Source organism: Harpia harpyja, chromosome 8 (assembly GCF_026419915.1).
Source record: "Harpia harpyja isolate bHarHar1 chromosome 8, bHarHar1 primary haplotype, whole genome shotgun sequence".
In the NCBI taxonomy this organism is placed as follows: Eukaryota; Metazoa; Chordata; class Aves; order Accipitriformes; family Accipitridae; genus Harpia; species Harpia harpyja.
This window is the reverse complement of record NC_068947.1, coordinates 31,161,401-31,174,212: the sequence shown is the minus strand read 5'-3', so window position 1 is coordinate 31,174,212 and position 12,812 is coordinate 31,161,401. Positions and strand designations below refer to the sequence as shown.

The 12,812-nt window shown below is 36.8% G+C and overlaps 1 protein-coding gene across 17 annotated transcripts in view; it reads right to left on the bottom strand.

The window, feature by feature from the left end:
* The window catches only part of ROBO2 (roundabout guidance receptor 2), a 959,254-nt gene that overhangs the window by 423,192 nt on the left and 523,250 nt on the right, over positions 1-12,812 (bottom strand). For all 17 annotated transcript variants that reach the window (XM_052794396.1, XM_052794399.1, XM_052794400.1 and 14 more), the window contains exon 2: positions 4,807-5,133. In XM_052794396.1, coding sequence (XP_052650356.1) covers positions 4,807-5,133 — 327 coding nt within the window. The remainder of the gene's footprint in view (positions 1-4,806; positions 5,134-12,812) is intronic.

Sequence of the window (12,812 nt, the reverse complement as noted above, 5' to 3'; positions counted from 1 at the left end):
ATATTAAAACATATCTGGTTTATTGGTAAAATTACTATCTCCCGTGTTTAAGATCTGGCTTATGCTTGCTTTGGAATACACCTGTGACTCTTCACACTAAACTCAGCATACTACTATAACCTCTCTTGTTACAGATAAAAACATAATTCAGTTTTGGATCTACCATAAACAGGATCATTATGTTTGGAGAGTGTTCCAAAGCCTACTATTCAAGCAATCTGTGACATATAAATAATGCAAGACCTCTTCTTTCTCCAAATGACTTCAGTTCAAGCACAGACTCAGAAAGATGGAAGCCCAAATTTATACTGCCATTACAACATTCAATCTATTTCTGGTTCTCCAGTTGAATTATGACTCAGTCTTCCACTGTTTTCTATTAGCAACAACCCACACACTCCCACCCTTTGCCAACCCATGCAGAAAAGAATCTTATTTGTGAATATTCCTAAGCTTTATTCTTATATTAAAATGGCAGCAAATCCCAGCTAATCTGAAAAGCCGCATGTTTTCTTTTAAAGGAAAGTAAGGTAGAAAATTGGTCTTTCTTCCCCTCCCTTGACCCCTGACCTTTGAACCACAACCTCCTTGCCACTAAAGCGTTCAACACCTCATTTAATCTCTCCTCACTGCATTGGCACAGCACTGGAAAAGGAAAAGGGAAAAAAATAATCTAGGGACTTCATCAATTTTTCATGAATTTTCATTTAGGCCAAAGCCCCCTCTTAGAGTGGTCGATAGATCAAGCTGCTGTCACATATTTAACACCTGGGGCTACAGCTGCTATCTCTGGGGGCTGCCACTGACTCAGGCTAGATCAGAGGCAGCCTGAGTCAGTGCGAGGACCCTCGTGCTCTTTCACTTGCTTACATGTGGCACCCCAGTGCTTGCAACTGAAATCCTAGCTACAGTCGCAATTGCAAATGTGTCTCCTGATATTCCCACTGGAAAACTCCACCACATAGGTTCAATTGTGTCAATTCGTACATTGTGAAAAACTGTGCTTTTATTTTAAAACTTCTGGCTTTCAAATATGAAAGTAGTTTCATGAAAGATCAAACTATTTCAAGCCTACTTCCCTTTCTAAAATCCTCCCAAGAAAATCTGAGCATTGACATATTTCTATAATGCCAACGCTTGTTCAGTTTCAATAAAAATATTCTAATACACAAAATCAAAAGAAAGACGTTTTACTCTTCTGAATACAATTCTTTGTAATTGTTGTAGGACTAGAACATCTATTTTTAATGATTTAACCATAAAACATACAAATACTACATCAGAATTTGCCACATACACAGGGGAAGAACAATTTTGCTGCTAGCATTAGCATTATTTTTTCATTCTGAGGAAGCTCCTACTGAAAAAAGTAACACACACAAAGCACACCATGGATTAATGCATTAAAAGAAGAATGAAATAGAATAAGTAATATCAATCCTAAATTGTGCCTTCAAACACAAACTCCTATTTCTTCCTAAATGTCTTCTGGAATAAAGACTTTCTGAATTAAAGGCAAAAAAATTCTAAAAGCACATTCTGTACGTTAATGATGTTTTTTAAGTAACTTCCCAAATCACAGTTCTTCACAGTTTCACTGGCACAGAGCAATTTTTCTAAGGACATGTATCAGCACAAAAATATCTGCCCTTGATTGTACATACATGGTCTGAATAGGCATGGATTTAAAAGCATACTTAAATGCTTTGGATGGGCTGGTACCTAAATTCATCACGTTTTGGAAAGGTGTTAACTGCTACTTGATCAAAAAGAGCTTAGGGACTTCAGCAACTCACAAAATATCACTCAAAAAAACAAAGGACAAAATGATTGCATTCAAGATGGGCCACACTATGCTCTGAATCACTGTATGCCCCAACTGAATTGCACTTAAAGAGTTTTTCTTCTGTCTTTACACATAAATATGGACAGATCAGAAGATTATCAATCCCACTGCTTTTGTGCCAGGTGCCCATGGAGGGGAAAAAAAGGGGGGGGGGGGAATGAACCACAGTTAACACTGTTTATCATCTGAATGCATAAGCATGAACACACTTAACAGATACATAAAACCAATAAATATATCTTCATAAATCATTCAAAAGTTGCAAGTGCACATTATTGGTGACTGACAATTTAATAAGCAAAGTAAAACAATTACTGATTCTTTCACTAAAACAGCAGACTCAACCATTTTAAACCTGTAAGAAGCAGCAGTTTGTCTATAATGGCACAATTTGAGGCCACCTACAGTTAGATAATAATCCAAAACCCTGTTGTCAGCAAAGGACAACTGTCCTTTTTCTGGTGATGAAAACAGCTTGGCTTAGTGTGGAAAGAGAAGTTTTCAACACCATTACAGATAGCACAAGTAAAACCCGATCACATGCGGCTGTCCCGGCTCCCATGGGCAGGGCTGCAGTATCCAGGCAACTCAACAGTTTTCAGCAGCAGTTGGGAACAGGTGAACAGGACTCACTGTTGACAACAGGCTGTCAGCAACGACTCATTTCCCTAGCATGCAAGTGGGCTGCTACAGACCTGCCCATCTTCTTCAGTCCAGAAATGCTGACATTAGAAAAAATGGTTAAAAGGCTTAAAATATCTGTTCTCTGAAAGTCACTTTAAAACTTGATTTAGAACCAAAAATCATACTAAAAAGCGTCTCAAAACCAAGGGAAATCAGGTAGTTTTGCTATCATCCTCCAAAGGATGCCTTTGATACACGTCAAGCCACGTGCTTTTTAAAACCAGTGAATGTAAACCCAGCAGAATCTCTAAAATTAAGTAAACAAGCAATGTACATGTTATTTACATTTTTTTTCTTTGATGAAGACCTTCCTGCAATCACAGCCACAGTATGGCCCAAGGAAAGACAAAGCACTGTTGAAGTGGAACAGGAGTGCCTGCTTTAGACTGCTAAACCATTTAACTCAGGAATTCAGTCAGTTAAATTTCAAAGCTATGAAAACAGTAAAATAATCTGGTGTCAGATGCATGTTGCTATTGCAAAAACTTTGGCTAGGGTTTCAGATCTCAGGTTTCATGTTCTATGATCCTGCTTTAAAATACCTCTGACAATGAAACACAGTTGTATTATTTTTAAGTCTTCTACTATCTCACATACAGTTCATGCATGACCTGCCACCAGCTACAGTGGTTAAAACAATAACTCCAGAGACTGGGGATATTGTAACAAGAGTCTCTCAGCAGTCAGTGAAGTAGGGATCAGTGAAAACTGATGACATATAGCGCACACTTACATTTCAAAATAATCACTTTAATTTGATGACTCAAGGTATAACTTGAATGATCTGAACTTCGACATATACCTGAATCTCAACAGGATTGCAATAAAGATTTCAAAGTGTTTATGCCTCTCTCACAGGATTTCACAGACAGTTTAAAAACCACATGTACAAAGACAGAAATAATCCAGTATGTTTATATAGAGTCATACTCACCCAGGTTTCAGCCTTCCTTAAATTGGTGGCCTTCTCAATTCCTAAATACCTACCAAAACTGAGTAACATTGTGATGCCTTTATTGGCAGATACACATTAACTCGTGCCTTGAATGTGTGCCAAAACTGTTTTCTTTTTTTATTTGAAACAATTCTGAATCTAGGCTATGACAAGTGAAAGACAGTGAACAAGTCTGTTCTACTTGGCTTATACCACCATCTAAATATTAAAAAAATGGCATTATTTGCAATTTCTGAGAAGACTGAAGCCTCAAGATCACATATACATTAGCTATAATAGTCTACAGACTACATCAGGAATAAAGATTTCTCTTCTGTGATTTTTATTTTTTTTCCCCCTTTAAACCAACATACTTTCTAATGTGTACTTAAATCCATTCTTTATCAACTAAGCAATACAAGTTTGTGCTAAAGCCATACTTCAGTCAAACACATTTTAGTGAAACTACTGCCAGATGAAGAACTCTGGGGTAAAAACCGAAGTCCAGCAAGAGTACAGCATTCATAAATTTACTAAAATACACCTCTGTGAAGATACACAGCTACCCTTAGTTGATATTCTGAATAAAAAGATTAGTGTTTATTCAACCCATATAACTAAGCAGCAAAAAATAATATGCAACAGTTGTATTTTATATATGATGAGCTTGTTTGCTATGTGAATATAATGAAGGTCTCTGCTAACTCTACTGGAAGCAGATCATGCATGCCAGGTGGTCTCTGAAAGAGCCATGATGACTTCTCTGTTAATACAAAGAGAATCGATAAAGAGTAAGGCTGCTCTGGATGATATGAGAAATGGCCAACAATTTCTCTTGCCATTCACATAATGAATGAGGGCTGTATCAAGTTTATGATAGAGGAGCATATATTGAGGTTTCTAGCAGTACAGAACATGAGTCACCAAGAAGCTGTCTGCTTCTGTTGAGGTAACAGATGACTACATAAAGAGAAACAGACAGTGCACCTTATATTAAATGATAGGTATTTTTCCACATTAGTTTCAGTATAACCAACTTTAGTCATAATTTAAAAATTAGATTATTCTTCAGAGGAAGATTAGCCTTTGTCCATGTTTGTGCCAATCATGATTATACGCTGGCTAAAACCTTGCTTCAGTATAAATCACTTATTCCGTATGGTCACCGCTACTGTATAAATGCATGTAAAAAAGCCTTGACTAAGAGCTATAGCTAATGACAAAATGCCATACATATCTACATTTGTTATCTCCCAGACTGCTGAGTGTGTGCAAGTGCTAGATGACAGCATAAAAGCAACTATAAAGTTTTACACAGTGCTAATCATATAAAACTACTCACATGCCACTTCCAGAGATGCATTGCGACTCACAGCTTCTCCAAGATAGTTCCTTGCTACGCAAACATAACTTCCTTCATCAGGTTTACTCCTGCGTCCATGCACGATACGTAAGAAAAATAAAGATCCGCTGGGCAGCAGCATGCGGTGGGAGCGTGGATCATCCTTGTCCGTTTCCACTCGCTCCCCATCCTTGTACCACTCAATAGTAGGAGTTGGCCGTCCTTCAGCTTTACAGTTCAGAGTTGTTGGCTCTCCTTTAGAAACTATCACATCTGAAGGATGCTCAACAATCCGTGGTGGAAAGTCCTCCTGGCGGAGACGGGATCCTAGAGAAAAAGAAAAGGAGAGAGGGCTTTAGGCTTCATAAAGAGTTCTCACAAGTTACTCTTTTAATGCCACAAAAATTTTCAAAAAAAAAAAAAAGAGAAAATATGAAAACCTGTACATATCTGCTAGTTTTGTCCGATATCAGAGACTGTATCAGACATTTTCAAACCTAAAAACCTGAGTTGGACTACAGATATACACCTCTAAGGCATTATCAAATCCATACCACATGCAGACTGGGCTTAAAGGAGGATCTCTTACACATACATGCATGGCAATCTTTTCCTTGTTCCAATAATCTTTTTATTTACATTTGCTTCTAGATTCCTCTGTGCTTCCAGATTCCACTCCTGGCTCCTGCTTTCCCATCCTTTCATCTGCCAGACTCAACAGATCGACATCCAAAACCACTGTGTCTTACCACCCATTGGTGTATGTACACTTTGTATGCCTTTTCCACTGACAGCCCAGTTATGGAAACAGAAGGAAAAAAAAAAAAAAAAAAAAGAAACCAAAATAAACAATCCCAAACCAACCAAACAAAACACCACAACTGAAACCTGAAAAATATTCCTTCCTTCGTAGGTTTCTAGTACAACTGTTGGCAACAGTAACTGTTCAAAGTGTCTAAAATAATTCATAAGCTTTATTTTATTTGGAAATCTCAAATGTCAACTGCACTTCAGAAATTTCCCGTGGATTGCATGCATACACACACACAAATACAAGATAGGCATGCATGTGCCTGAAAGTGCATTGCAAACACCAATGTCTCAGAAATCATTATAGGTCCTTTTTCTTCTCTCCACATTCATCCTTTTCTTCACTTTGCTTTTTGGTGTCCATTATCTTTTATCTGCAAACGTACTTTCTAACCCACTTGCAGTATCCCTAAATTCCTACCAACACTGCATCACAACCCTGATTACACAGTTATTGAAAGCTGAACATCTCCAGCATTTCTACATAGTGTATCTAACCAGGGATATGGAACCCTAGATTATCCCTGAGAGGGGCTCAGTCTGAGTGCAGCATACCTTGGAAAGAATGTGGTTATACTTTTTCCACTTAAATTTTTTTCAGTACTAAAGATTAAGAAATCACTCCCTCTATCACTGCAAAGTAATACAACCCAAAGCACCTTCTTCTTTCAATTGCCCGTCAGAATACTATTTTTCACTTTACAATGCTGATGATGAATATGCCATCATTAAGCCTTCATAACTAACAGGACTACTAGGTATTGATAATACGAAGTTTCTACAATACTAATTTTGCGCCCTCTACAATAGCAACTTTGTGCCTTGCCCAGGCCTTTTCTGTGCAGCCACTTCGACACACCGTTCTTCTGCCTTTCTGTATTTCCTTTACACTTAGTTGCCTTCCCACTGCCTGGGGCGGTGAAGAAGCAGAGCCTGAACATTGTCCTCCACCTTCTCCAAACAAAGCCTTACCCTGTCACTCAAGTCCTGGAATAAGGAAGAGAGGTGCTGGCAAGGAGGAGCCAAATTTTGCAATACCCTTTTTCTGAAAAAGATAATAATTCTTTCACAATTGTTATGCTCCTCATTACAGCTATTAACAGACAAGTTGTAGAGATGAGTAAATGCAGGAATAGTGTCACCCAACAGAAAACCAAAGCCTAGCACTCTTAACTTCAGCACCAATCGTTCAGATATAGTTCATTACTGTATATTTAATTAGACTACATTAGCCTGACAAACAGGTTTTCTGCAACATGTCACAGTAGTTCATGCCTCTACATTGCTTCTCATAAAAATGAAGTCAGCTCTCCATTTCCACAAAGCCACTATGCAATCTCTACCTTAAGGGTACTGCGCTCTGTGCACGTGTACACATGTGTGTAATATAGACACATATCTTCACAGAAAAAGGCATTTGGCAATTCTCCTTCTAGTCCTCCTAGGCCGCCACCTTTCAAATATCAAGGAAAAGTCTTTTCATTTATTGCACTTCACACTCCTCCAGTTTTAATTTATTAGCTTCACATTACGACCAAAAGTTGATTTCACCTATTAAGCCTACTTTTTATATAAGCAGCTACAAAGCCAATGGTCTGTCATACATGAAAAGTAACAGCGCAGACTAAATTCATAGCCATTTCATTCATTTCTCAAGTCACCAAAATGTTCACGGCTACTAGGGCTAGTGGTGGTTAATAGCAAGGCTAGTAATTTTATTATAACTACTGAGCAATTTTAAAGAAAAAACAATATTGTATCAGTTTAAATGTTAATACTGTGATATGGTATTTCATAATACAGATCTCAGAATTGCTTTCAAGAACCTCCTCAATACTTTCTCTTCCTTTCTGACTTTATCTCCACCTGTCACCGCTTGCCACCAGTGATTCAGCTGTCTGACACCCCATTTATTTGCATCTCTTCACCTCTTTTCCAGCTTTATCCTACCTGACTTTCTACATACAGAAAAACTCGTCCTAAGTTGATCTCTAAGGCTACTACTCCTTTTATATCCTTTCTGAAGGCTCACATTCTGATTTCTTTAACATTCCCCAAAGACACAGCTTTAATATACTTGGATAAAAAAGACAACTAGATTTTCAGTAACAGGACTAACAGCCGTTTAACACTATGCATAGCATACATCATCTCTACTACAGAGCTGACACCTACTATTCTATCCCCCCTACCATTCTTATTTTATTGCTGTGCAAAGGGAAGTTTAAAACACAATGTGATGTATTCCATTGTGTCATACATTTGAAACATTTTCAGTTCAATAGTTCCAATAGGTCATGCTTAACAGGTGTATTATATATTTAGTTCAGAAAAAAAGTAATGCCTGAAAGACCACTGAACTTGAAAGACAAGTTCATAATATATGCTTTACTATAAAATAGTAGTAGAATAAAGAAACATCAACCAAAAAAAGTCATACTGACATTTCAAAGCTTATGCCTGCTAAAAGTGAAAGCAATCAATATTGTGTCTGAGAGATGATTAGCTTGTTCTGTGCTTTTGATAGCATTTTCAATGCATTCCTTATAAGAGTTTTGCCAACAACACATGTTCTCCCTCAGACAGCGCAAAAGTCCTGTTTTTATCAGGAAAAGAAACAGCAAATCTGTAATAGAAAAAAAAATAATAATCTCCTGCAATAGAAGGTAATAGGTGCAGGAAAGAAAAGGCATGATATGTTTGGTTTTACTTAGAGGACAGCTCTGAAGATATATTTTAATGCCAAACAACCTTCTTTAATGCTAGAATCTTGGGTTATTTTCACTGTACAAAATAAGAAAAAAAAAATCTGAAATTAAGGTATTAAAATCACAATGAAGAGAATACTGTGCTTTAAGGACAGGATGGATAACTACAAAAGTGTCTGCAGAATCTTGTCTGGCTATGTAGGATCTGTCACATGGCCAGGCTTGGTTTTGTTGGGGTTTTTTCCCCCTTATGCAGACTCTACCACTTCTGATTGAGATAACATTAAGCTTGAAAAAAGACACTCCTGCAGCTACTTAGTTAAATCTGCTGAAAGACAGTCACAGTTACTGTTCATTTTCCTGCTTCTTCATATGCCTTGTTCCACTTAGGAAGTACTTATCAGAAACACTTATTACACATATCTGTTAGATATAATGAATAAGTATGTTGCTTTCACTACCCTTTTAACCACAGAATTGACTGAAAGCAAGCAGAGATCTCAAATAGAGATCCAGTCAGTCACATCCTAGTTTGAACAAAAGATAATGTACAAAAAATTCAAGATAATGAGAAAACTCAACTGGAGTACAGGCTGATGCACTGGCATCAGGCTGATTATCCTAGATGCATTCCTCTAGGCAAAGTGACATGGTAAAGATTACATTTCGAAAATTTATGCTTTACAATCTCTCCCCCTCCCCTGAGATTTGGCAGATGGGAACAGACTCCAGTGATATGACTGTTTCCACGATAAGGTTTTTGTTCAAAGCTGCGTCAGCTATGACACAGTCCTCTGAAAGCTTTTCCTCAAGAAAAATTAATCCATTAAGCAACACATCCTAACTTCCCCAGGACACGTATCTGCAGATAAGCCACCTTTCCTATAGTGCATGTCTGCCAAGAAGGGATAGCAGGCAACACTGACAAGAGAGATCAATAACTGTCATTAAAAACATTTGACCAAATCTTATTAGAAGGCTGATTCTATTAAGCTTCTCTTGTATAAAACTGTGACTTTCCTAAGTGAGGTGTAATCAACTTTAATTGTAAAGAAACTGCAAACATAAAATTCTGATTTTTTTGTTTTGTTTTGTTTAGTGTGGAAAATAATGCAGTATAAGCACTGTATTCCTTGTATTAAAGTATTTCAGGGGAAGCATCCCAAAATTGCCATAAAGACTTCATGGAAACTTACTCTAATTCACTTCAAATTTTTTCTCCTCACACACCAACATACAAGTGTCACACTTTTTTTTTTTTTTTTGTTTGGCAGGGGCTAGGGTAGATAATAAAAAAAACATAATCTGCATTACAGGCCAAAATCAGAATAGCCAGCACAGGGCAGAACAGTTCTGTGCTGGTTTTAATAGTGTAAATTGCATCTTGATTAAGAAGTTTGCTAATGGATCACTTATCATCTAAAACAAAACAAAATCTACCTCCCTTCCTTTTCATACAGCACTTCTCAGAAATACATTAGGACCACCCATATTACAAATAGGTTAGCTACATTCATTAACCTTACATTTCAATGCTTGTGTTTTCTTTGCTTTGTAACTTTTTTTGCAGAGTCTTGCCACTCCTCAAAAGCTCTTGCATTCCAGCACACTGCTTGTGGTGGAACATAGCATCTTGGGGATGAATTTGAGAGGAGGAGTGAGTAACAGCATGATATCCCCGAAAATTGGTGTATAGATTCACAGGCAAATGAATATTTTTTTTCCCCAGGTGAAAAGTGGTATTATAAATACAAGGCACTGCTTCAATGAGAAAGTTACATTGATTTGTTTGTTGCAAAGCAGCATGGTTTAGAGTTCAGTCAAGAAGTAAAGTATCTACCATAGCTATGCTCCCTGGAAGCAGATAACAGATAGCTCTTTACTTAATAACACACCAACCCCTCCCCGCACACAGACACAGCCCCCTCCCCCCCCCAAAAAGCAACAAACCAAACCCACCCTTACTTATAGGTTTTCTCTCAAAAAAGCTCTGGCTTTTGAAATTAAAATAGCTGTTCCAATTCAAATGTGGGTTTCATTCACGTTTACTGAGTCTAAACAATGAGATGATAAAAATCATTTAAAAAATAAAGATAACAGGAGAGAAGAGGAATACTTTCAGCTACGAAAAACAGAACAAATGAAAAGGTTTATGTATATATATGTCTTTGTATTTATGTGCTCTGGGAAGAAACATACCATGTCTATACTTATATATAAAAATGTACACAGATAGAATGTATACACACACATATGTGCCAGATGACCTCCAGAGGTCCCTTCTAATCCAAATTATTCTAGGATATGTACACAGCATGTAACAAAAGCATCAAACAGAGAGCAAGAGGGTTTTTTCTCTCTTTTAATCCAGTAGAGCTCAAGCACAACAGCTCTTCCCTTGGGAGCCTTTCAAAACCACTCTGGAATTTAGCAAAGCCTAAGTGTATGCCTAACTCTACCAAACATCTTTTGACTCCTTTTCAGGTCAAGGATGGAAGGAAAACCAACAGACATTGTTTATAGACAGCACAATAACTTATTATACAACTAGCATATTTTCATCATAGCACTGGGGAACTAACAACGGGTTCTTATCAGCCAGTCAAAGGGAAGCTTTTCATCTTGCCACATACCACTGTAAAAACCAATGGCTAATTAGGAGCAAGTAAATTTTATACTTTTACATAGAAGGGTTGATAACCATAGGCTCTCCAAAGTCTAAAACTTTCTATTGATAGATGATAATGACCATCTAAGACATTATTAAAAAATAAATTATTTAAAAGCTTTAAAAATGAGTAAACATGAAAATGCATTGATTTTAACAGTATTAAACTGAAACAACAGCTGTAAAAAAAAAAAAAAAAAAGCTTTTGAATGACAATCTGGTCCAGATCCCTTCAAGGATCATGACTCAAATAGCTATCAGATTAGGATACAATTGCCACAATCTGTGAAATCAGACTAACTTTGTAAATAAAGTGTTATATAAACTCCACAAAAATCAAATAAGGTGGTTTTCCAATTAAGAACTTTCAACCCGTCTTCAAAAAGCCTCTTCAAATAATCTTAAAACTATCTGACCTTTAACTATCATATAAATATTTTGATATACAAGTCAAAATTTTCACAATGTTGCACCATTAGAAACAATTCTTGTCTGTATTTTAGTTCTGATTAATAACTCAGCTTTACTCCACAACACAACTAATATAAATTTTGACAGTATTTTTAGGTAAGTTCTGACATCATTTACAGAAGACTATACACAGAGCTACTTCAGCCAAGGAAACTTACTTTCACATGTCTTCGTTCATCTTCACACTCATGACAACCTCTCTAGTGTCACTAACAATCCAATATCATAAAACGTGAAAATAAGAAGTCTGATATCTCACAGCTAGACAAAAAACCTGAAGTGGCAAATAGACAGACATATCTCCAGGTAGTTAAGATAATATGAGTTTTGCAAACCAGAAGCAATACAGTTTGGTGCACTCGGATTTCAACAAAGCTATCCTCACATAGTACAACCTAGAAAAATCCTACTCAAATTAGCAGATGTAAACAGTTACACATTTTGCACGTTATGGAAATTGTCTATGATTTTAAGTATTACAAAAAGAACATTAGAAAACAGTGACAGAAAACAATATAATTTCACCCATCTGAAGCAGTCTTGAGATAATATTTTAAGGAAGGTGGGGGGATTCCTACTGTAAGCACAGCAGGCACCCCAACCTGCAGCCACTGTGTTCACTGCTGACACTGGAAACAAAGACTCCACCCTGTTCCTCTGAACCACACCAGTTGTGAACGTCTAGGGAATTCCAAGCAGACAATATCAATGCTTTATTCAAAACTTGACACAAACATGCTAAAATAAGCTTTTGTAAAGCTCTAAGTAACTATCAACCAATCAATATTAATTCAGCAGCAAAGCTCAAAATAAAAGTGAAAGTAATATGATGGATATCAAAAGTTCATTGTAATCTCTTGGTTTAGAAATCTACAGTTACCACCGTGGCCATTTGTCAAATAGTTTCTCTTTGGAAGCTTCAACTAGTTATAGAAAAGTTTTTCCAAAAAATCCAAGGATGAAAACATAGATCAAGCTCTACAAACAAAGCTTCTAATCCTACTTTTTCTAACCCCATATTGAGTAAGAACACTTTCATATGCTCAAAAGTGGAAGACTTTTGGAATCAGTATAAACTTCCTCATAACTGTATCTCTACTACATATGTCAATGTACAAGAATCAGGTGAATAAGTACAGGCAGTACAAGACTTAAGGGGACATTTGCAAATGCCCCTCCATTTCATCTTTTGCTGGCTTGCATTTTAAAAACTGATTCAGACACCTGATGTTTGAAAACAAACAACTTTTAAAGAAAATTCTGTCACATGCTATTTCTACCTATATAAGTCATGTTTATAAAACACCTTATATCCCAAACACAAAAGATCACCACAATTTTTATACTGG